We start from the raw sequence: 26,298 nt of genomic DNA, 5'->3' as shown, positions 1-26,298 counted from the left end.
ATGCCCTCTTTCTTTTTCCCTGCCCTTATCCCTCCCTTCCCACCCATCCTCCCCAGTCCCTTTCCCTTTGGTAACTGTTAGTCCATTCGTGAGTTCTATGATTCTGCTGCTGTTTTGTTCCTTCTGTTTTTCTTTGTTCTTATACTCCACATATGAGTGAAATCATTTGGTACTTGTCTTTCTCTGCCTGGCTTATTTCACTGAGCATAATACCCTCTAGCTCCATCTATGTTGTTGCAAATGGTAGGATTTGTTTTCTTCTTATGGCTGAATAATATTCCATTGTGTATATTTACCACATCTTCTTTATCCATTCATCTACTGATGGACACTTAGGTTGCTTCCATTTCTTGGCTATTGTAAATAGTGCTGCGATAAACATAGGGATGCATCTGTCTTTTTCAAACTGGGCTGCTGCATTCTTAGGGTAAATTCCTAGGAGTGCAATTCCTGGGTCAAATGGTATTTCTATTTTGAGCATTTTGAGGAACCTCCATACTGCTTTCCACAATGGTTGAACTAATTTACATTCCCACCAACAGTGTAGGAGGGGGCATCCCTTCCTTTTTAAAAATGTCTTAATTGTGGAAAAATAGATAACATAAAATGTACCGTTGTACCATTTTTCAGTACACAGTTTATTGGCATTAAGGACGTTCACAGTGCCGTAAAGCATCACCCCTATTTCTAAAACCTTTTCATCACTTCAAGCAGAAACTGTTGACCATTAAGCAGTGAACCCCTATTCTCTGCCCACCTGCTCCATCCTCGGCAGCCTCTAATCTGTTCTGTCTTCATGAATTTGCCTGTTCTAGATATTTCATGTAAGTGAGATCATACAATATTTGTCCTTTTCTGACTGGCTTATTTCACTTAGCCTGATGTTTTCAAGATTCATCCCTATTGTAGCATGTGTCAGAATACGTTCATCGCTTCTTCCATTACAACTTGCCTTCTGATGGCCCCACGAGGACCACTGTGTCTGTGCTTCTTGTTCTGCTCATACCCTTTTCTTTTCAACATGTTTTCAGAGCCTCCCCTCCCGGAAGTGGACTTCTTCGCAGTGAATGGAGGGCCCCTACCACACCTGAGACTGAGGAAAGCCACAGAGGAAAATGGACCTATCAGGTCAGCAGTGGCCCTGTTCCAGGGCTTCCCAGGAATCCCTGTGGGGTGTTTTGGAAACTTTAGTTTGACTGAGGAGATTTTTTCTTTAGGTGGCTGCACATGACTAGTGGGCGTGAGGCAGGCAGGGCCTCTCTTTTTGTTTCCTTGGGCACAGGCTGGGCCTTTAATTCAAACCAGCAACTTGCCAAACACAGAGACTTACTTGTCAGGGACCAGAGAGGGGCATTTGGGCAGTTTAGCTCAGGAAATGAAATCCACCCGTTTGGGCACGGGATGAGCATTGGCTGGGCGCCTGTGACATGTCAGGCACAATCCTCTGCACTCACATCTCCATCTCCATCTGTCAGTGATGGTGGGTCAGGAGCCTCATTTCATTTACTACGGACAGAATGTATTTCCCTTGATTTAAGGATGATCTTGAGGTGTGTGTAGTGCCGTCTGAAAGGATCATTTGGATAATTCTTTTAATTCATTCAGATACTGAGTTATGGGCAAGACACTGCATAGTTGATGTCAGCTTCTAGGATTCCAGATAGTATTAGGAATAATTCACATAAATAAAATGCTTAATTGAACACAGTGTAGTCCTTTGTGGACTACATTGTATTCAATTAAGCATTTTATTTATGTAGGTCATGGTAGGATTAGGAAAGCAGAATTAGTCCCTTTTTTCAGAGAGGAAGATTGAGGTTTGCCTGGAGAGGTAAGCAAGTTGCTCACAGGAATAAATCGGGCTGGGAATAGCCTTGCTGTCCTTGTGTGACCTACTTGGCCTTATGTCTCTCCTGACCCATCAGTCTCAAGACCCTCAGGACAGTCAAGGTGAAAAGAGATGATGAGATGTTATAAAATTATTTTAAAAAGTCTGGAGATACTATCTATGTGTCCCTTTATAATGACACTGAGGCTTTTCCTGTCTTTCCATTAGTTAAAGTTCAGTAAATGCTCAAAGGTCTTTCCAGGGATGAATATTGCCCAAATTGTTCTGTTTCTTGATTCCTGACAAGCTACTGGAAGGCACTGTAGTTCTGTTGCTATAAGGAGAACAGATATCACTGCCTGAAAGAATTTGCAGGAGCAAATGTGATATTTAGGCCAAATAATTACACAAGGCAAATAGAAAAGCCAAATGACTGTACCCTTGTGGCTATATGCCTCCCAAACAGGAAGTGGAGAGCTGTGAGTCATTCAAGGGAGGGCAGTGGTGGGAAAGAGGTGAGAAATCCTTCCAGAATAGTCATGCTCCAAACAGCCACAACTGCTTCCCTGACGTCATCAGGGCTAATTGCCAGCAGGCAAGTGGGGCGGTTTTTCCTTAGCCTGGCCACCTGGCTTGAGCTGGGGGTAGCAGCCTTGCCAGTGTGTGTGGGGGGGCCTGAGCCAGCTTTGTGCATTGTTGGGGGGTCGTGGTGTGGGGCACATGGTGGAGCGGGGCTCTGGGACTGAGGCTCCCTTCTGTAGCCTGGTGATCTTGGCAGATGATGCAGCCTGTTCCTGGGCTTTCCTAATGCTACTGTCTTCCGCATTTACCAGGTTATAGGAATCACCTGGGGTGCTTTTTCAGCATTACAGATTGATTGGAGTTCAGAAGGTCTGGGATGGAGGCTGGGAATGTGTAAAATTATCAAGCAACTTGGGTGATTATGATGATGCTAACTGGGGAGACTGCTTTACACCCCACGAATGGTGCCTCTGGTGGGCAATGTACAGAACGAGGTGAGCCTTGAGCGTGCACCTGAGCACCACCACTGACATGGAAAGATGAGAGGGACTTGAAGATGTGCTTATGGGCAGCACGGAGCTGCTGAAACATCACCTTTCTTACCTGTGGCCATGATTGATGGGGATGCCTTCAAGTCCCCAGGGAAGTTTGCCATTACACGGGCTGAGGCAGCGGATGCTTGGCAAATGTTCAGTGTGTGATTGGTGGTAACTCATTGCCTCGCAGTAAGTTATGTAGCTTTTGTAGAAGGCTCTTTACTGAAAGTGAACCCAGAGTTTGTGGAAATCAGGGCCCTGAGGACACCTAGGATATTTGGGATGGAGGCTTTCCAAATCCAACACCTACCATGGTTCGAGGCTTCCTTTTCTTAACCCAGTGACTCAGGAAGCAGGAGATAAGGCATTAGGAATGTGGGGCAGAAAGGGTATATTTACTGGTAAAAAAAAAAAATTATGTGGCCTAATGAGTTTTGGAAATTACCCTAGTCACATTTGGTGTTCATGCATGTTTTTCCTCCTCAATGAAATACTGGAATTTCAACTCAAGAAACAATAGTGGGGAGTCAAGCATAGCCAAAGAACTGTGTAAGGATTTGCAAGGATACAAAGGTCAGTCATTCAGATCCCTGCTGTCAAGCCTGATAGGGAAGGCTGACGCCAGACACTTACTAGAGGCAGGAGGTCAGTATTGGGTAGATGGGGATCAAAAAGAAGGTGTGATTCATTTTCAGGGCATTTTCTTCTTACACCTTCTTTCACTGGCAGCTTTTCTATTTGGTGGGATCAATAATAATAAAACAAATGACACCTTATTGCTCGTGTGTTTCTATGTCCACATTTAGGGAACAGTTTCATAATGTACATAGGATGTTTCACCTTCCTGGCTGTTTCATGATAGTGTTAGACTAGACTAACTCATGGTGACCTTGCACTCTGCTTCTCATTTTTTTTTTTTCGCATCAACTTTGGTATCAGTCTGTGAGCTGCAGGGCATTTAAATCACATGAGTTTTGTTTTAGGTTACCATGTGACTGGAGCCTTTTTGCAGACTTTGTGCATTAACTCTGGTGGGAGGTCAGCCTCCATGTGACTGCCAAACCCTTTCTATAACCAGGCTTTATTTGCTCACATGAAAATCACCCATTAGATCAACTTTATGACATGTGTGCTCCAGGCAGCAATTCATGTGACAACTTCTCCCAGCTAAAGAGAATTTACTTGGCATCTGTCTGCAGCTGGAACTTGAAATGATCCCCTACCCAGGGTCATCTGGCATTAACACTGTCGGTTCACACTGGAATCCCATGAGTGTCTGAGCTGTTAGACTGTAAATCACACAAGGGGAAGGACTTTTCTTGTGCAGTGTTATATTTCCAGTGCCTAGAAAAATGTTTATCTTATAGCAGGTGCTCAATAAATATGAATAAATGAATGAATGAATCCCTCAAGCAAGGGTCTGATAGACATTTTCTTTTTTTTTTCCTTCCAGTTCTTATCAGGTGTTAGTACTTCCCCTGGCTCTCCAAAGCACATTTGCTTGTGACTCTGAAGGGCCCACCTCATTCTTCAGCAACACTTCTGGTGCTGATGGATACGTGACTGCAGAACTACTGGCCAGAGATGTTCCAGATGATACGCAGATATCTATCGGAGACAGGCTGTACTATGGGAGATATTATAATGCACCCTTGAAAATAGGGAATGATTACTGCATTATCTTACGAGTGACAAGTGAATGGAATCAGGTATATTTTTTAAAAACTCTTGTGAATTGTGTATTTTCTTCTTCCCATGAAATTTAAATGTCTGGACTTTTGCTTTTCCAGTGTTGGAAATGGACACTACGTGTAATAACCATATGAATATGTTGAATTCTTTGCCTTTATGAAGTACGGGCAGGTGAATCCTTGATGGAGGCTGATATTCTGAACTTCCTGGAGGACGTGTTGGGATCTGTGTTTAGACTGACCTAGTTTTGGTTCTTCCTCTTAAGCTTCACATACACCCTCATCCTACTGCGCTGCTGAAGCCTGAGTTGGAGAGGAACATCTAGATCCCTGTGTCACTTCTCTGTGCTCCTGCCAGGCTGCTGCCTCCCTTCATTCTCCCGGGAGCAAGAGGGAGGGGCAGATGAGGCCCAGCCCTGCTCTATTTTCTGCTTCCATGACTTCCTTGGCTATTGCATAGGCCTCATTCCTCTCCTTGTCTTTAGAAAAGTTATGTTCTTCCAGCGGTGGTTCTTTCAAGAGACATGGAACTATGTATTCATTACATAGTGAATACATATAACGAGCTGGACGAGCAGAACAGCAAGAGCTGGATCAATCAGTCAGGGGTGGACAATTGTCTGGAAGAAACTTTGTGATGGTTGCCTAGGAGAAACCCAAAGTTAGTTGGAAATTCATAGATGTCGACAATGGAAACTAGAAAAATATTAATAGAAACATCTCTTGACTAATGAATTTGGGCCATCTTGAGTGTAAGATGTAAAACTGAGATACTCTTAAATTCTGTAGAGGGCATGAGTCTCATGTGCCATTCTCATGCTTGATATCAAACAAGCATTTACTTTTAGAATATGTCCAAGTAGCATAGAGTTCTTGTAGTGTTTTGTGACAATAACACAGGAATTAAGAATTGGAAGGCTAAGGCCCAGGACATATTGCCCTGAACTTATTCAAAAGGTGTTTATGACCTAGCAGTGCCTTCTTGCTAGAAAATTACCTGGAGCTCCTGACTTGGTGTTTCTAGCCATAGGCATAGCACTGGCAGTGCAACATGCATACAGTTCAGAGACCGCCGAGAGAGCTGCTGTCCCAGATTGAGACTTTGGTCTGGGAGGGTGTACTGTAACGTTTGGGCTGCCGTAACGAAGACTTGGGGGCTTAAACAACAGGAATTCACTTCTCACAGGTCTGGAGACAGGGATGTCCAAGATCGAGGTGCCAGCTGATTTGGTTCCCCAGCGAGGCCCCTTCCCGGCTTGCAGACAGCTGCTGCCCTCACACGGTGCAGAGTGAGTGGGCTCGGATCAAGCTTGCTCATCCTCTGTGGACACCAGTCCCACCCCCATCACCTCCTCTCAACCTAATTACCTCCCAAAGGTCTTACCTCTTATCACAAAGTTCAACATAGGGACTTTGCAGAATAATAGAGGGAATGAAGTGGGAGGTTAGGATATGAATTCCAGCTTATGGGAAACTTTCCTGTGATGTCATTGGTACTCCTTTGTTATACAGCTTAGCAGCACATGAGCTTATTCTTTGGGATCTAAAGGAGATGCACGGGCTTTGAAAGAATTTATATCTGGACTTGTGGATTTGAGTTGCAGTTACTTTCCCTATGGGCTCCAAATACATTAGTGTTACAGTCCTATTAAAATCAGTAGTGAATTCAATTCAGTCGTTTTTAGTATATTCACAAGGTTGTATAGCCATAAGCAGCATCTAATTCCAGAACATTTAGTAGTGATTTATTTTTATTTGTGGTAAAATACACATAAGATTTCCCTTCTTAACAACTTTTGAGTGTGCATTTTAGTAGTGTTAAGTACATTTACATTGGTGTGCAGCTAATCTCTAGAACTCTTTCCATCTTGCAAAACTGAAATTCTCTACCCATTAAAGAATAACTCCCATTCCTCCTCCCTGCCCCACTAAATGCTGGCACTACCCTTCTGCTTTCTGTCTTTATGAACTTGACTGTGATGGGTACTCGTATGGAAGTGGAATCACACAGTGTGTGTCTGTTTGTGACTGGCTGCTCTCACTTAGCAGAATGTCCCCAAGGTCCCTCCACGTTGTAGCATGTGTACATGGGTGTACAAACACCTCTTTAAGTCCCTGCTTTCAATTCTTTTGGGTGTAAACCCAGAAGTAGAGTTGTTGGATCATATGCTAATTCTATTTTTAATTTTCTTTTGAAGAACTGCCATCCTATTTTCCACAGCTGCTGTACCATATTATAGTCTCACCAACAGTGAACAGGGTCCTGTTTTCTCCACACCCTCCTCCATGCCTACCATTTTCTGTTTTGATAATGGCCATCCTCATGGAGGTGAGGTGGAATCCCACCATAGTCTTGGTTTGCATTTCTCTAACAATTAGTCGCGTTGAGCATCTTTTCATGTGCTTTTGACAATTTGTCTGTCCTCTCTGGAGAAATGGGTATTCAAGTCCTTTGGCCATTTCAAATTGAATTGTTTATTTCTTTGCTGAGTTTTAGGCATTCCCTATCTATTCTGGATATTAATCCCTTAGGAGAGGTGTAATGTGCAAATATTTTCTCCCATCCTGTGAGTTGCCCTTTTGCTCTGTTGATAGTATCCATTGATGTGCAAAAGTTCTCAAATTTGACAAAGTCCAATTTGTCTATTTTTTCTTTTGTTGCCTTTGCCTTTGCTGTCATACCCAAGAAATTACTGCCAAATACTTCCAATTTCTGTAAGCTTTTTCTCTATGATTTCTTCCAAGAGTTTTAGGTTTGATCCGTTTTTAGTTAATTTTTGTATGGTGTTAAGGGCCCCACTTCATTCTTGTGCATGCAGATATCCAGTTTTCCTAGTACCATTTGTTGAAAAGATGGCCTTTCCCCATTGAATGGTCTTTGCACTCTTGTAAAAAATCACTTGACGTATAAACAAGAGTTTATTTCTGGACTCTATGCCATTGGTCTGTATGTCTGCCTTTATGCCAGTACCACACTGTTTTGATTACTGTAGCTTTGTAGTAAAAATCAGAAATCAGAAAGTATCAGTTTTCCAGTTCCCCAATTTAGTTTTTCCTTCTGTGTATCTGTCCCATTAGGTAGCATCACCGTGCTCCTAGTTGCTAAGACAGAAATCTAGGAATAATTCTTGTCTCCTCTCTTTTTCTCTTTGTCTAGTTCAATCATCATACTGTTTCAGTTCTATCACCTTAATGCTGTTTAAAAAAGGCCTTTCCTCTCCTTCTTTGTTATCATTTTTATCCTTTTACATCTTGTGTCTGAACATTAATTTTCTAACTCATCTTCCTGTCTCTTATTCTGCCTCTCATCTTGCTCCGTACTTCTGCAAGAATGAGTTTTATAAAATGCTAATCTGACCAAGGCACTCCATTTTAATGAGCTCCTTTCTTCACCTGGCCCTGCCAATTTCTGTCCTTTAACACACTCAGTTCCCTAGTACTGGCCTTGTTATTTGAGGACCCTCTTCCTCTCCAATGTCTTGGAATATGTCCTTCACTAGTTATTCTTGCATATTATTTTCCATTAGATGCACCTGATGTTCTTAGCATCAGTGTAAAATTTAGCCACATTCAAAACTTTATGGCCATTTTAAGCTTTTTCTAGGATTTTTCAGGGTGAATATTTTTTTTCAGTTTTTAATAAGACAAAACCCAGAATGTCCAGGGTTGTCATTGGACAAAAATCTTATATTGAAATTGAAGGGATCTTTTGCTAACCCCTGCTATTCGGTTTCTTCTGAGGAATATTTTGCCATGGACAGTAATCCCAGCATTCCTAACAGACAGATATGTATGTAATTGCAGTGGGGGAGCAGGTATTTTATTCCAGTGAGTTTGTGGGTCTCTTCTACGATCGTTGAGCTTTCATACATGTTCTTTATGTTCTTTTCCTGGTTCTTAGCTATATTTTGGGTAACTGAGGTTGCCAGGTAAGGACCATCTAGATAGGTGAAGTGTTATTATATGCTAGGACTTCTCATAGTCTTGCCTATAACATGCATCACTGTCTTGCTGAATCTGGATGTGACTTTGGAATCTTTTTGAGCATAGTTCTCCAGGCAGTCAAAGCCAACTTGCTCAGAGCTGGCAAGGGGAATGAAACTTATTGCCATTCTTATTGTTTTCCCATGGTGTGTGCTTTCTAAGATCTTTTGGGAGGACATAAAATTAATCCCTACAGCCATTTCTGTAGTAGAGAATGAGTAGGGACTATCCATGCCAGTCCCTTGAACTCTTGGTGATCACATGACTAAATCATAAGATGTTAGAGCAAGATGAGAATTTAAAAATCTTCTAGTCCAAATTAAGAGAGAAAACCATGAAACTTGGAGAGCTAAAGTGTATTATTTATAAACACTGATGTCATGTGCTGCCTGGTTAAATGTCGGTGTGTTTTCCTTTCTAGGTGAGAAGAAGCACGTGTGCAGTTTGGGCTCAGGTGAAAGGTAAAACCATTTTCTGCCTAAGAATGCTGTCCCCACTTCTCTGTCCAATCTGCATCAAGTTTCTGTTAACAAGATTTATTTTCAAATTGTTACAGGTGACAAAAGCCCGACTCGTATTAGGTTAAGCAGAAAACCGCAGCTAAGAAGGGTGGGGGTGGAGAGTGTAAGGACTCAGAGCCAGGGCAGCAGCCCAAGGACTCCAGGAACCGGGACTGGGGATGCGACTGCATGAGTGGGACTCTCTGTTTATCTTTCTCCTGTCTCTGCTCTCTGTTTCTCAGTATGAGTTGGCCTCATTTTCTCTACTATAAGCCATGTGGTGGGGATGGATGGGTACCCGCTGCCCCAGCTTAGCACCTAAGAGGAACAGAACATTTTTCAATTCAGGAAGAGTCTTTTCTCCCAGGTTCAGTGACTATCTGTTGGGTGACTGGTCCCCATTCTAGGGCACTATGAGAATGGCCTAGCTTGGGTTTTGAGCTTGCTTGTACAGCTAGCTGGTGGGGGCAGATCAATCTGATAGATGACCCCACCAGGGCTGTGTTGAGAGGTGGATGTAATCCCTGTCCAGAAGAGGTTTGGAAAATATGTTGGCAGACCAAAGCAGAGAGCTACCTTAGTTCACTGCTTTCAACCATTTGGCTACTTAGTGTGTATACATACATAACACATACACTATTAAGGAAAATGCTCTCCATTAAGAAAGTGGGACTGTCCTCTGTACAACCCAAGTTGGAGCACGACTCAAAGGTGGGTCTTTCATGGCTCCCACCCACTGGACCAGGATTCCTGGGTTTGGTCTGTTCCTCTTGATCAAATCCAAGCTGTGCTTCTCATGACCCGTTTAATAATCTGTAGCCAAATAGCAAGTTGAACCATTCTCACACCACAGTGTGTAATAGGCAAGGGAAAACTGGATAATCACCATAAGTACTTTCATGCAGAAGAAGGAAAAGGCCGAGTCCTGTGCAGGGGTCAGGGGCCCGCTGAGCCGGATGGGGGAGGCGGGCATCCCCTGTGGTGGCCAAGCGGTTATTGGCTCAGCCGCTGGGGCTGCCTGGGTCTTCTCCTGGGTCTGTCTGATGGCAGAGTGCCCCTGTCGACTTCCTTCCAAGCCATACCTAAGAAATGCAGTGGGAGGAGCTCTGCTGAGGGTCAGACAGTCTAAGCCTCTGCTTCACAGAGGGACTTAGCCAGCCTGCAGGACTGCCTTCGGAACTGAGCAATCATAGGCCCTTGTTTGCCCAGTTTGGGATTTCCCTGGCAGTACATTTCTTTAAACCAACAGGCAGCCAGCCAGTGGATTTGAGTCCCAGGAATTCCATTAGTTTGTAGCTTAATACCAGAAATCTTGTAAAGTTTATGACCTTTGAATTTGGACTTTTCCTTGTGGTTTATGAATCCTAGCAACAGCCTGAGGAATTCTGCTGTTAGCCCAGAGCATCACTTTAACCCCTTATATCCTGCCTCTTACCTCAGAGCAGCATAAACAATAGGCCAGGGCAGTGAGGAAGTGCTCACATAACCCTACTTCCAGGAGGATCCCAGAGGATGGTGCTTTGCAGTGGGGGTTTGTCACCCTGGATGTGAAGAGGGTCCTTAGGAAATGGTTGGGAGGGACTGGAGAGTTAAGCTTCCTTCATTTGTCTGCTTACCCCTAATCTTATTTCCCATGTTCTCATCTCCATTCACACTAACTTCGAAGGGTAGAAGACTTGGTTTTTCACCCGGGCAGGTTCATTACTGACCATCAGCCACCTTGGATTGCAGTCCCCAGGCAGTGAGGGCTTTACTGAGATAGAACTTACATGTAACATTGCATGAGTTTCAGGAATACAGCGTGGTGATTTGATATGTGTATATATTGCAAAATGATTACCACTAAAAGGTTAGTTAAATCCTCCATCTACTTCACCTAAGCTGTCATTAGTGACAGCACAGATGGACCTAGGGGGCACGATGCCAAGTGAAATAAGTCAGAGAAAGACAAACACCGTAAATAAACCAGTAGTTGTCAGAGGGGAGGAGGATGGGAAAATGGGTGACATAGGTGGAGGAGATTAAGATTTAAACTTTATAAACTAATAAACTGAAATAAACTGGATTTAAACCTCCAGTGATAAAATAAGCAAGTCACTGGGATAAAAAGTACAACATAGGGAATATAGTTAGTAATACTGTAATAACTTTATATGGTGACAGATGGTAACTACATTTACTGTGGTGAACATTTAGTACTGTACATAATTGTCAAATCACTATTTTGTACACTTGAAACTAGTATATCACATGTCAACTGTACTTCAATTAAAAAAAAAAAAAAAACCACACCTACATCACCTCACATAATTACCTTACACACACACATACACGTGTATGTATGTATATGTATATTTTTTGGAGGGTGAGGACATTTAACTCTCCTAGTGACTTTCAAGTTTATAATACAGTATTGTTAATTCTAGTCACCATGTTGTACATTTGATCCCCAGAACTAACACTTATAACTGGAAGTTTGTACCCTCTGACCAACATCCCCCAATTTTCCCCGTCCCACAGCCCCTGTAACCACCCACCATGCTACCCTCTCTTTGTATGAGTTCAGTTTTTTTAGATACCACATATAAGTGAGATCATATAGTATCTGTCTTTGTCTGACTTATTTCACTTGGCATGATAGATAAGGGTCTCTCTTAACAGAGATGTGTGCTGTTAATCTCTGCGTGCCAGTAGGCTACGCTGCCTTTCCTGGAGTTTAATGAAGGCCACATGAAGTGACCACATAGTCCAACATTTGGAAATGTTTCTGCCAATCCATTCCCTAAAGCTTTAAGGATGGGAATGGAGTTCCCATATAAGGAAATGAAGTGCTTTTATCAGTAGAATGGAGATGTGTAAGCATCCTGGACAGGCACAGAAATAATAGCTTCCAGAATCCACTGCCTTCAGCAGCTATTTATTATGATTAGCAAACACTCAAATGGGGCCGAAGGAATGGCCAAGGACCTGGTGCAGTCATGCCACAGTGATTAATGGGAAGGAGTTGGTTTGGAAATACCTAAGTGGCTTCTGGCACTGCCTTCCTTCTCCTCTCAGTGTAAGAACCACTATTGAAAGAGAGTTTGAACCTCTGAATTCAAATATTGGAGAGGCACTGGAGATAATAGAAAACCACTCCTCTGCTGAAGTTCTGATGGGGAATGCAGAGACCTGGGCTTCTTTGCCAGAGTCCTGCTACTAATCAACTGGGTGTCTTTGAAATTGTATTTAACTTGGCTGGTTCTCAGCTGCCTCTTTCCGAGGCTCTAAGATGCCTTCCAGCCACAGAGCACTAGGAGTCTGTGCTGTCCTGTGTCACAGAGCAAAAGGCCATTTGTTGTATGTGAGACAATGATAAACCGTGATCTGGGAACATCCTTCAGTCACAGGCATGAAACCTGTGAGTCATTACTGACCACTCGCTCTCTCTTTCAACCCACATCTTACACGTTGGGCATGCCGCTCTGATTTTCATTTCTTTGTCTGCTCCCTGAGCACAGGCCTTTATGTCAGTAGCAGAGTGATGGGCAGAGCCTCCTTTCTCATCTCCCTTCCCAAGTGCAAGGTTTCCTTTTCTCACACCAGTCTACACGCTGCCACCTGACTCCTATTTCTAAACTGCAGCACTGATTTTATTATTCCCTCCGACAGTTCTTCCCTTGTCCTGCACTACTCTTCAGTCTGGTTTCCACGGCCTGCTCCTTTCTAACTGCATTTCTCTGTCTTCTCCATTTAAACTGATGTGCCACCTCTTCTCCGGTATGACGCTCACTTACCCTCCTTAACATCTTTGCTCATATGAATACTTGCGTACTTCCCCCTGGACTGCCCTATAACCTTCCTGTACTCTCTGCTTATTACACTCCCACCTGTTCTTCAAGATTCAACTAAAATCTCCCTCCTGAACCTTTTTGTATTTCTTCAAGGGGACGGGATCTCTCTCTCTCCCTCTCCTTCTCTTTAGCCATTTTGCTATAATTCAGATCAACTGGTGCACTTGTCTTTTCTTACTAGATTTCATACCCTTGAGGGAGGGCATTTGAAGAGCTGCAGCAGTGCCCAGCACACAGTAGGTACTTAATCAGAATTTATTGAATTGGGTTGAATGATTACCAGGAAACCAGTAGTGTAGTCTGATGAAAAAATGAAGCCTAGTAAGCACAATACTTATTAAATAAGCCAGAGAAGATTTACATCAAGATAAAAGTCTAGCATATAGGCATATGGTTGTATATGCTATGCAAGTATATATATACACACACAAATGTACATAAACACACCCACTTATTTTAAGCCTTCATAATTGTGGTAGGCAGAATCCTAAGTGGCCCCTGCCATACACCCACTGACTCTCATTCATTCAAAGGCTATTCTAGGTGTTGCTGTGAAAGGATTTGAAGATGTAATTAAGGTCCCAAATAGGAAGATTATCCAGATGGACCTGACCTTCACGTGAGCTCTTTAAATCTAGGTCTAGAGATCAGAGACAGGGGAAATTAGAGATTCAAAATGAGAGCTGGATTTGACACAAGGGTTTCTACTGCTGGCTTTGAAGGAGGGAACCCCATGGCAGGAATGTGGGTTGCCTGGATGAGCTGAGTGGCCCTTAGCTTTCAGCCAGGAAGAATATGGGGACCTCAATCCTACAACTGCAAGGAACTGAATTTAGCCCATAACCTGAATGATCTTGGAAGCAGATTCTTCTCTCAGAGCCTCCAGAGGGGAAAGCCACCTGGATTTCAGCCTTGTGACTCAGTCAGTGTGTGAACTTCTGACCCATGGACCTGTGAGCTAAGAAGTGGGTGCTAGCTGCTGAATGTAAGGTAAATTGTTAAGCTGCAAGAGAAAATGAATTCAGTAATGTTGATGATTCATCAGGATTATCTCTAAATTATTTTATTTTGCTCTTCTTGCCATCTCCTACTCTGTAAGGAATTCAAGCAAGGAGACCCTAGAATGGCAAAGAGAAATTTAATTAGAAGTCACAGTGCTAATTATTTGTACCTTTTGGAGAGTAGAATTGTTGCTTTCAGAAAATGACCCTGCTCTTATAAATTCACGAAAAAGTATTCATGGCCATGAGAAATCCTCAGGCTGCCACAAGGTCTGAGAGCAGGAACGGGGCCTTTCTTACTTGCCCTTCAGCACCTGTGATGATATTTCTATTAATGAGAGTGTTAAAGATAAGCCCAGAAAAGCCCTATCATTCCTCCTGGGCACATCCCTCTTCAGGGAGCCACCTTGAAGAGAATGGTGGAGTTTAAGCCTAAGGATTTACTTTCTTCAAGAATGAGTCACTGAGAATCTTGGATATAACACACTTGGGTTTCTAAAAGAATGTTCTACAAGTGATTCAGAAGAAAAACAAGCATGACTTCATAGCATGAGACCATAGAAGTGAGGGAAAGCCGACGATGGCAAAGCTCTAACAATGTAATTCAAATTGGCCAGCGGTCAGTTTCTCAGTAAGAAATTAATGGGGGAAGAGAAGCCCGTACCCTGTGAGCACTCTTGATTGGACTGACTCGGCTTCTCACAGAGGACACAGACAAACTAGCCAGGAAGACCTACGGCAAGGAACTGTTCTGCCGGCAGGCCTCATGCCAGGAGCCAAAACCCGGGTCATGTTGTATGGAATTAATAAAGGTGACTGTCCAATACTTAGGCCTAGAGTAAGGAGTAGGTGGGCCCCCTGCTTGTGGTGAATGATGTCTGCTAGGGGGTGGTCGAGAGAAAGACGGGTTCCTCAGCTCCCTCTTCATTTTTGTCCTGTTGGCTTGTGAAGGCATATTTGAAATGAAGAGAAGAACTGTTTTATTAAGTTAAAGTCTTCTGACCTGGCTGAAGCACATTCTAGCAGGTTCGTACAATTTGCATATGAGATGGATAACCCACTGCCAGTGATCTTTGAGAAATTTTGATCAAGAAGAGAAAAGAAGACTGAGAATGAGCAAAGAATGTGGAACTCTGTACAAGGAAGCTGGATTTTGTAAAATGTAGATGATGATAACTTGCAGTCAAGGCCAGGCAAGACCTTCAAGGAGATGGCTCTGTCTGCCTGGTGGAAGCAGTGCCCAGCAGTGAGCGTGGGAGCTCGGAGCACATTAGGTCAGAGTGCTCGCTTTCTTCTCACACAGAAGCACTGATCGGTCAGGGAGACATGGCAGGCATAATGTGTTTTGTCTTCAGCTGACACTGAACAACGCCCTGTGGGCAGTGCAGGGAAGTGAGGGCTGTCTGTAAACTTAGAAACCAGCAGAATGACTACGCCAAGGTTGCTTATTAATGAGGTGATGTCGAATCCAGGAGTATGCAGGACATGGGTCACTGTCCACAGTCATCTTCAGTTCAACATTTTCATCAATCAGTGATTAAAAATATAGAGAGGATGAAACTATACTGGAAAAAAATATAGAGAAAACACTGATGACCAAAATCGGGAGGAATACTAGGTAGACTGGCTGAAACAAGCAGTACAGGAAAGTTCCAGCTTCTTTGCACTGTGTCCACTGCTGTATCGTCACTTAAAAGAAAATAAAAGTGTGGGGCACGTGCATGCGCATGCGCGCGCGCGCACACACACACACACACACACACACACACACACACACACACACACACAATACCTGGTGAATTTAGTGCACAAAAATGGCATCTCTTTGATTTGCATTTTTATTAGAGAAGTTGATCAAAGGTTTATCAGTCATCTGTAACCATGTTTTATATGTGACTTCACTATTCATAGAATTTGCTCATTTTGCTATTGAGGTATTTGTCTTTTCCTTAATAATTTGTAATACTATATGTTAACCCCTTATTAATTATTCTAAATATTTTACTCAGTTTATCCTTTGCCTTTTAACCTTGCTTATGGTAGCTTTGGTGTGCAGAAATGTATGCTTTATGTTAGAGCTCTCATTCTCTTAAGGCTCCTGCATTAATAAATATGCTTAGAAAAATATTATCTGCTTTAATATTAGATAAATATTTACTTACATTTTGTTCTAATTCTTTCAGGTTTCAATTTAAGTCTTTAATCCATCTAGATTTTATTTAGGTATATGGTGTAAACTCTACTGAGCAAAATCACTTTTTTCTAAATGGTTAGCCAGTTTTCTCAGCACTCATGAATAATGTATAATTTCCCCTATGATTTGAAACTAAACAACAGTAACAACAAAAACGAATGATAGCTGATATTTGCCTGCTGCTTACTGTGAGCCAGGAGCAGTCCTGACATGTCTGAACTCATTTATTTCTCACAATAACCCTGTAAAGTAGGCACTGTTATTATCATTTCCATGTTGTTATTTCATCCCCCCATGGGAAAACTGAGGCACAAAATGGCTGCATAAATTGCCCAGATCACCCAGTTAGGGAGTGGTGGTGTTCAGATACAGACTTGGACTACCTGACTCCAGTGTTCAAGCTTTGAAATTATGTGACAGGCTTGGGTTTGCTTCCAGGCTTTCTGTCTCATTCCATTGTATTCATTCTTGTGCTGACACTGCACTGCACTGTTTTCACATCTGGTCATTCAAGTCCCTCCCCTTGTTACTTTTCTTTACTAACTTCTAACTCAGGCACAGGTCATCCTTCCATTTTATGATGCAGCTTCTTAAAATGTCAAGGCCAGACACCAAAAGTGGCCAAACAATGTAAGCTATGTTTTCCTAGAAAGTTTCTTGACAACCCTTGCTGAGGTTGTGGGTTTTGCAGGCTCTGTATGTAGCAAGAGGTGCCTTCCCTGGCTCCTTTTGCGAGGGCCAGCTACCTGGAGAGCCTCCTGTAGGTGTAAACTGCTCTTCACCTGGGTGTGGAGATCTGAGCATTGCCAGTCAGTAGAACTTTCTGCAGTGATGGGAAGATTTTAAGGCTGTGCTGTCTAATAGCTACTAGCCACATGTGGGACTGGGTGCTTGAAATGTGTACTTGAAGTTGAGCTCTTGAAATAATATGACTAAGAAACTTAATTTTAATTGCAATTAAATTTAGATTTAGATTTAAATAGCCACCTCGTGGGCTACCCTATTGCCAGTACACATTCGATGATGAAAAAGTGAAGTAGCTTGAGCTGTTCTCAGATGTGCCTCATTCCCTGCGAGGGAATTGTCATCTATGTCTTGAGGGTCTCAAGCCCAGGAACTGCTGTTATTCCTCTCAAGCCCTTCCTCCCTCACAGTGACAGATCTTTGTTTTTGCTGTTTTCAGCCCTTCCAAGGCAGTGCCGGATTACCCAAGGGGCAGACTAAGCACATGCATGGGCACTGGGAAAAGGAGGGTACAGAAAAATGAAATCATTTGGTGTCCAGCAGTGACAACTGCAACAAATAATGTGGCAAAACTTAGACTTGGTTGCTCTTCCATATACCTATTCTGTGGCCTGGTGGTACTTTTATTTTTAATTCTATATTTGCAGAGTCAGCCACAAGTTTTCAATGTCTGGTGGCACCACTGCCCACAGGCTTTTGTTCTTCCAAAGAGAAACCTGAGCTATTATCGCCCTAAGCCCCATCGTCATGAGCCTGTGCAGGAAAGTTCTGGGCCTGCAAGCCCAGCTCTGGGTGGTGGTGGGCGTGGCCTGCTCTGCAGCAGACACAGCTGGATTCAGACGTGTGCTGGGGAAACAAGGGACTGTAGTCCAAGCAAAGACTCTGGAGCCTGACAGCTTGGATTTGAATCCTGGCTCTTACATTTTCTAGCTAGGTGATGTGGGCAAGTTATTTAACCACTCCATGCCTTGGTCTGTACCTAGTAATACACTGGGTACTATTATAATACCTGACACTATTATTCTAATACCAACCTGGGGTAGTTAGGAGAGGTCATTAGAACAGTGTCTGGCACACAGTAAGTACTAAATAAGTATTTGAAAATTACAGTAAGACCTTTAGTTCAGAAACACATGATGCTCTGATTCAGTCACTTGACCCAAATGTGCAACCCAAAGATGGGTGTTTTGCAATTGACAACCAGGGATTTCCCCAGAGGTGCCATGTGATACACCCCAGATAGAACATATGATGTCTTCCAAAGAGCTTTCACATCAATTTTCTTATTTTATCCTCATGGCAACCTGCTGAGCAGAGCAGGAGGTACCACCCATGTGTATGTATAGGGAAAATGGAAGATGACTCTATCCAACAGAGAGGATTTGCTTGCTGTGTTTGACCCCTAGAACTAACTCTCATTTTTGGACCAAAAATCCAAATGATGTCAGAATGACCTCCTCCTCAATGCAAAGAAAAACTGCCTATACAAATCTATCAAGGGTAACTGAGGAGAGAGCACCAACGAGAGCAGCAGCATGCTGTCCGTGCACCGTCTGCTAGAGCAGCCGTTTTATCCCTGGTAACATGAATGGGGCCCCTTATTAAACTTCCTTTTCCGAAATACCCCGAAAGTGTGTTTTCCTACAGCCCTGCATCCTCAGGGCCATTTCAGGGAGCACAGACACTCTGGGTATTCTTGGGGTGGTTTGTTAAGTGGGGCCAAGCCCTGGGCTAGAGTGGAGTGAGCACAGGTGGGCATGCGTCTCCTGGAAGGGCCCATGCTTCCTGCTTCGTGGGTTCAGCGTGTGGTTCTGCCCCGCAGATTCGTCGCTCATGCTGCAGCAGATGGTGGGCGCTGGCCTGGGCTCTGTGGCGGTTGTGATCGTTCTGGCATTCCTCTCCTTCTCAGCAATGTGGTATGTGAGCCTGTCGTTCTTGAGAAATGAGTGGAATGGAGGGAGGATGGGATCGGAGACTCGAAGAACAGCTGCGATGCAGGGGGGATGAAGGGGCTGTGGGCAGAGGTTGTCCTGGGCTCTCAGCATGTGGAAGGCATGAGCGACTCTGCTCCACAGGGCTGGGCGGGGGGCTGCCCTCCTGGCCCAGGAGAAGATCTGGGTCAGTGATGACTGCCCTGGCCGCTCACAGAGCATGAGTGTGCGTGAGCTGCACCATGGGCAACCAGCGTGTCAATGGACTCTCTTTTCCTCCTCCATGTCTAGACTGCAGATGGGCACTACATGGGGAGGATGCGGTGCTACGGGGGCAGATGTTCTGACAGCCTCTTGGGTGCCTGCACAGAGACCTCCTGGGACTCTCATCCAGGCGTGTGTGTGGGTCTGCAGCCTTCTCCATTCCCAGCCTGGCCCCGTTTCTGGATTCAAGACTGTGACTATTTCTATGGAATCCCTCACAAGGTGGAAACTCAGGAATTGCTGACATCTTCCCCGCTTCGTGACCAGTTCTGTGTCTGTGGGCTTGAGACCCTTGATATACAATGTCATATTGACCCAGACTACAGATCACATGGGCTGGGCCGGTGTCTTCCCTGAGTGATGCCTGAGAGCACCTCTAGACATTGAGTGCAAGAGAGCCTCTGCATCTTCCTTTATAGCATCTCTGTTAATTAATTCAAAATCCATTCTTTTACAATAATCAATGAGAGGGACTTAAGTTTGGGCTAGAATTTGACTTTCTGAAGGAGGTCATGGAAGAGGATAGAGATCACATACAGAGACAAACTGTCAAACACCTTTGAGCAGCCATTTTCCTACAGTTAGTTGACATACTAACTGGAAGTGTGCGAACCTGGCCTCTCCACTAAGTTGCCTGCCTTGTCTGGTAGGCACCAACCATTGCTTTGATACACTTCCATTTGTCTTATAGCTATTCAAAAGCCCTAAAGTCACTCCAGTAAACATATTCTGTTACTTTAGACATTTGTCTGTTCCACAGGAATGTTTGTAGCAGCCTTGAGTGATTTTTTATTATGAGTGTCTCCTAAAAATGCTCTGTGCCTCCCTTTACGTTCGGTGCTCATATTGGGTTGAAATGATCTCAAGCCCATGGCCAGAGTCCATGTGTTTACAGGGGAGGGGGAACAATGTGGGTGACACAGTCATCCCTTTAATCTACAATGTCAGTAACTCTGTGACTTTATCATGAGCCATGACACATTAGTTGTAAGCAATACTGGGCCTACTGTCAATATGCTGAGTTTACAGGTGGAGTGTGTTAGGTTTGACTGTTAAGGCCTGAATCCGTATTCTTTAACTTCCCTCCCTAACCAACAGTGTACCAACAGTGTTACTCCAAGGCTCAGTTAGAAACAAATGCAGAAGAAACACAGAGGCTGTAGCTTCTCTAAGTAACCGCATTCCCCTCCCTTTACTCCCTCCCTTTCTGGGCCCAGACAATAAAAAGCATGGGGGGTTTGCGGGGAACAGTTCTCTTACGCAACCCCAGCGTCTAGCATATATGAACCTGGTCCTGGAATTGTGCAACATCACGGTCCTGAGGAAGAGGAATGGTCCTTCTGCCACGGTGGGCTGGTGTGCTCTTCACCAGCACACTGGGCATTGAGGAGGGACAGATGTGAGCAGCCTGGGCTTGTGGGCAGATGAGGAGAGAGTAGGAACCGGTGAAAACTGTCTATGAAGCTGGCCCAAAGTGTATCCACCCAACTGGGAAGAGTCAGGGGAGGGAAGTGATGCCTGACTCTTGGGTGCTCAGTGCCAGCCCCGGGCCCCTGCCAGTACTGGGCAGTATTGGGAATAACTGTCCTTTTCCTCTGAGATACTACCTCAGACTACAAATTACGATCCGCATTTAGAACCCTTCCTGCTCTCAGATGAACTGCAGAGTAGAGCTCTCAGTAAACTAATGCAAACAGCTTTCTACTTTTGATTTTTATGTACAACAATTCAAACTCATACTGTTTTCTCTTGAATTAAACTTGGAATCTTACAAGTTATTATGATTAAATATTGGATAGGGTGTCTGATGAGTAAGGATTTTCCTCAAAGCCTCTTCTATCCAAAGAGAGAATCTGGGCCTTTCCGTCTTCTTCTTATGAACTGGTTCTGTAAATACCATGTGTTTCTATAGCCTCCCTAATTTCCAGCTCTGGAATTAACTGCCAAAGAAGCTACAGTTGTCCACATGGAACTTAGCATAATTGTCATTGAAGGGAAGAAATCCCACTTGCTTAACATTAAAATTTTATGGTTAAAATAACTGATTAAATGTTAAGTAATAAGTAAAACATACTTCTGGGTACAATGCAGAAATGTAAAAACAGTTCATGAAATCGGAGTACCAAAATAGCAAAAAACATGGACTTTGTCACTGCCTCTAAATGTTCCAAATTTCAGAGCTTTTGTTCAGCATTAATACTTAACAGGAGCAGGCAAGAAGCATTTGCAAAAAGGATGTCCCATTTTTCTGCATTTCTTTTCTAATTTCCTCATAAACATGAAGGCAGCTTTACATTTTCTGAGCTCACGTGGTAGATTTATAACAATGCTGTTCTTTTTTACCAAGTGGATTCTTGGTTAAGGTGGGGAGGGCCTCCCAGGAGACCAAGAATGGATCTCCCTGGGAGAGCACAGGGTCCTTCCATTGAAGGTCTGATCAGGTAGCACTCTGAGTTGGATTATGAGTACCACTAAATACAGCTAGATCCTAAGGTGGGGGTAGAGGAAGGATCTTCGCCCTGTTACCTGTCTTGGAGACAGCATGTAGAGGTGAGCAGAAGGATCCAGTCTTAAGCTCCCTTCTAGATTAGGATTCAAAACTGGGGAGTTGCCCAGACTGTTCCCTGGCTGGTTTTGTGTGTGCCCACAGTTTTTATTTATCTCCACCACAGTTTCTGTTTATACACGTTCTTCCATTCCATTCACACAACAGTTCTGTGTGCTGGGAAGGTTCGGTTTATCTCTTTCCCCGTGTTAGAATGGGGAGGTGGGGGTCAGACAGACACATGACTTAAATTGTGGAGCCAAAGCTGACTGCAAGTCTAGTTCTCATTCCTAGGATTTGATAGGCCTTGAGCAAATCTTTGGACAGCTCTTTTGGTTCTTGGGAAATTGAGTCCTTTACATTTCATACATACTTATATATTCAACCATTGCCTATACTGTTATAGCACATGTGTCTTTTTATATCTGTCTTTTCACTGTGAAGTTCCTCCTCCCATCACTTCTAGAAGGAGCCACAACCAACCAAACCAATCGATGGAAGTTAATTAAGGGGAATAAGTACTAGTCCATCTCTGGCTCAGGACCACCTGAAATTGCAGTTGGGCACTTAAGATTTAAGACCAGAGCAGAAGTTATTATCTTGAAATTCTGCATTAGCTTAAAGTTAATATTTAAATCGATTTTAAAGGAAGTTAAAAAGAAATTCTCAATGTTCCCTTTTTATTGCTAACCTCATATTCTTATTTTCTAAGCCTTCTGTTTTTTCATTCTATTCATCTAAGAGAAAACTGGTGGTGGTAGTAGTCAATCAAATAATGTTTTAAGGGCCTTTTGCCTACCACACCGTTGCTGGTATGTGATTAAATTGAAGTTCCTGATTTTGGAGAGGAAAGAGGGTGTTGCTTTTTCTGTGCCCTGGCTCGTGGGCCTGTGATCCAATGAAGCAAATCATGTGAAAAAGCAGTGTATGCTCATGTTTTTCAGAGAGAGAGAGAGAGAGAGAGAAAGAGAATGAATCATTTTTGTGATATATGTGTGTACCACATCCATGTTTCCATATCCATACATTCTTGGCACAGCTCAGGGTTGCCAAAATGGGTCAAACTATGCATGTCATTTTGTAACATGCTGCTTTTGTTTATCAGCATACCCTGGACACATTTTTTATGTCAGGAATGATTGCATTAAATCTCATATCCTAATTTATTTGACCAATACTCTATTGTGTGTTGTGCATTTGGAGTGTTTCCAGATGTTTACTACTTTCATACAAGTCTGTATAATTGTACGCAATTGTCAAGTAGGCAACTATTCCTGGAAGTGAAATTGTTGGAATGAATTGTTGGAATGAAAACTACATACATTTTATGCTGACCACATAATGTCAGAGGAACCTCAGAGAAACTTTATGCCAATTTACATGCACCAACAGAAAACCTCAACACCATTCGGCATTGTTGATACCTTTAATCTGGCAGGTGAAAATGATGTTTCAGTGTTTTGTTGGCATTTCTCTGACTACTTTGCATACTGATCCGTCATTTATAATTCTGTCTTGGTGAATTGCCTTTTTTCCCAGCCCAGGATTGTTTGTCTTTTGTTGATTTGAAAAAGTACTTTGTATCATAGTAATTTTCACTTGTTGCTGTCATATATTTCATGAACAAATTTTCTAGTTAATCCTTCAGTTCCTTTTTGACTTCGTTTGAGTCATATGTTGTCACACAAAAACCTTAAATTTGTATCATCAAATTTATCAGTCACTTTCCTTCATATTTTGCTTTTGGTGCCATGCTTAGAAGAACCCTCCAATTTCAAGGTAATAAATGTAACTCAGCAGTTAAACATTTAAATCTTTAATCCATCTGAAATTTATTTTAGCATAAGGAGTGAGGTTTGGCGGAATCTTTTTTTGTTGCTAAATGGTTTCAGCCTGTTGTCCTGCTAATAGTCATTGACTGCTATTTTTTCCCTTTGGGATTTGAATCATAGACTAAAGTGTATTTCTGAAACTTTCTCTTGTTCTTCCAACCTATTTCTGGGCTCATACTATCTGCTGTAACTTTAAATTTAAAAAAAAACCAACCAACTAAAAGTACCACCTTTTTCCTGTTAATTCTCAGAGTATTCTCAGCTTTTATTATATATTTATTCATGTATGCTTATTATACATAACTTCAAGATTTATTTGGCCAAGTTCCCCCAGAATCTTAAGTATTTTTTCTTGGGGAGGTGTTAAATAAAGATGGTCCTATTCCAGAACAGGATATGTGTCTCCATTTAATTTTTGTGTGTGTCCCTGTGTCAAGTATTTTAGTTTTCAACTTATAAGGTAATTCATGCTTAGTTTTTGTTGTGTATGTCTAGATATTTCATATTTTGTCATCCTGAACTCCTGAGTTACTGCCTCAAGTCCTGTCTCAGTAGTTGCATTCCCCGGCCTCTTCTGCTGGCCTCCCTGGAGTTTTCTTGCCTGGGAAGTCGGCCGGTTTTTGGGGTAGAAACCACGTCAAGATGGCTCCGCCCACGTGCTCACTCTCCAGGGTATCTGCTTGGCCCAGGAAACTCACAGATGCTGCCATGCCGAAAGGAGGTGCTCCAGCCACAGACCAGTTTCCTCACTCGTTAGTTAGCCCCTTTGTCCTCTCAGTGGAAATAGCTTGCGTCCAGGGCGGCTCCCACTTTTTTGTTCTGCTGGCCTGACAGCCTCAGCTTCTTGACCGTTGGGTTTCCGATCTTGGAACCAGCCACCAGGCCAGTGTGTCTCCCAGAGCTTTAGGGGGAACAAGTCAGATTTTCTGGGTGGGGAGGAATCTTGAAGATCCTCTTTTCAGGCTGGCACTGAGGAAGACGCCTCTGCTCTCACCACTGTGGTAGCATAGAAAATGCTCAGCAAGCCAATGGCTTGCTCCAGAGGACTTCTTCCTTTGGGACTTTTCAATTTAAACCACTTTACATCTTAGGCATTGGGCTCTGAGTCCCAAGACCATTTGGAAATCCTCATTTTAGGACATGGAAGTACTTGTAACCTATTGTTTTTTCCCCAGTTTCTGGAACCTTGGTCAAAACAATACAAAAAGAGTACAATTTGGGCTCAAAGGATATGAAAATATAGCTCACAGAAAACAATGTAAATGACTGTTGTAAAATATAAGAAAAGATACACAAGTTCACAAGAAAAATACAAATTAGTGGGATATCATTTCTCATCTATAATTTGGAGAAAATCCAGCAGTTTATCAATACCACTTTCTCCAGGCTGGTGGGAAACAGGTGCTGAGATATTGTTAATGAGAGTACAGAATGGGGCCACCTCTCCGGAAGGGAATTTGCACACTTGCCGTGCCTTGGTCCAGACCCCTTTGTCCTGTAACCCAGCCATCCTACTTCCGAGACTTATCCTATGGGTTTAGCTGCACATGTAAAATAAGACACATGTACATGGTTATTCATTGTGACACAGTTTATAACAATAGAAGCTAAGAAACAACCCAGATGTATCTCAGGAGGAAATTAGTTAAATGGAGTATAGTATGTCCATGTACATGGGAATGCCACACAGCTGTCAAAGAAGGATGAGAAAGACGAACACCAGATGACTCCAGGACCCTGGTCCTTGCATGAGCTTCTCTGTGCTGGTGATGGTCAGGGACAGCCATGAGGCTCTCTGCCATGCTGCCTTCTGGCTAAAGAAAGGCAGTGCCCAGGAAAGGGAAATTGTTATCATGGAGCCTACTAAGGGGCAGGGAACGGGCAGTGCAATTCCTGCAGCAGGCAAGGAAGACAGTGCCCTGGTCCTGGCCAGCCAATGTAAATACCCACGCTGCATGGATCCCTGTAAGGGAGATGGTGCACGGAGCTGTCGGGCTCGAAGACTCCAGCCTGACTGCAGCTTGCCCCCAAGGGCACGGAGCAGGTGAATCTGACCTGGGAGCCTGTGATTTGAGTTCCTGTACATTCTTGATGGATTTCTCATGGTCAACGAATACATGGCCATCTGGTCTGAATACCAGTTTGAGTTTGGTGCGTCTGAAGCAGCTGACTGGATTAGATGGAGACTGAAGGAACTCTACAGGAGCAGAAGGACCAGCTCCCGTACTGATCTTGTGAGGCTACGTCTCAGTGTCCAGCTGGAACACACCTCTGGTGTCACAGCTGCTTTCGTCCATTTTCCCTTGTTTCTGCAATCACTCCCCAGGCTTTCTCTCCCGCAGCTCGCAAGCTGCCATTGAGGCCCCTGTAGGCATCTATAGAGAGGCCACTCGGACGGGGTTGGAGCTAGATGGAGCTGGAACCCCCCATGGAGACAGAGCTGTGAGAGCATGTGAGTCCTAGCGAGTCTTCATGAGAGCCAGGCATGGAGAGACCGAGGCTTATACGTGGATGACAGAAAAGAAATAGAGACCTACTTGTGGAGGAAAGGAGGCAGTCTGTCTTCCCGGAAGGACACACAGTGCTGAATGGACTTTGCAGGTTGAGTGTGTGCCTTGGAGGGCTGCCTATGAGTGTTGGAGGGCTAATTATATTTATTCTACACTTGGCCTGGGAGTGTGGTCTGTACTGACTGTATCGTGCCCTTGGCTTTCTAAGGTTGAGCAGCCAGGTCATTGCTCTCAGCCTCTGTGTGCCAATAGCCCTTTATTGGCCACCCAGCTTCTGGCAGCTTGGTCACCCAGGTCATCGCCCTTAATCCATGGGACTTCCCAGTTTCCCAAGGACATTTGGTTGATACCACCTCTAGTCTGCTGCTGCACATCAGCCTGTA

The 26,298-nt window shown here is 43.5% G+C and overlaps 1 protein-coding gene across 6 annotated transcripts in view; it reads left to right on the top strand.

Annotated features, from left to right (window-relative positions):
* SUSD1 (sushi domain containing 1) overlaps positions 1-25,994 on the top strand; it is a 131,349-nt gene extending 105,355 nt beyond the window's left edge. For 2 of the 6 annotated variants that reach the window (XM_036915658.2, XM_036915654.2), the window contains 5 exons: positions 1,032-1,128; positions 4,340-4,595; positions 8,983-9,022; positions 18,656-18,749; positions 19,063-23,601. In XM_036915658.2, the coding sequence (XP_036771553.2) occupies positions 1,032-1,128; positions 4,340-4,595; positions 8,983-9,022; positions 18,656-18,749; position 19,063 (488 nt within the window). In that variant the 3' untranslated portion in view covers positions 19,064-23,601. Of the gene's footprint in view, positions 1-1,031; positions 1,129-4,339; positions 4,596-8,982; positions 9,023-13,075; positions 13,135-18,655; positions 18,750-19,055; positions 23,602-25,747 lie in introns of those variants that run through there. The other 4 variants (XR_005030832.2, XR_005030831.2, XM_057498928.1 and 1 more) reach the window with 4 other exon arrangements.
* Positions 25,995-26,298: the final 304 nt, after the last annotated feature.

The sequence above is a fragment of the Manis pentadactyla genome, chromosome 3 (genome assembly GCF_030020395.1).
Source record: "Manis pentadactyla isolate mManPen7 chromosome 3, mManPen7.hap1, whole genome shotgun sequence".
Lineage (NCBI taxonomy): Eukaryota > Metazoa > Chordata > Mammalia > Pholidota > Manidae > Manis > Manis pentadactyla.
Note: the sequence above shows the minus strand (reverse complement) of the source record. Positions and strands in the feature narration are given on the sequence as shown.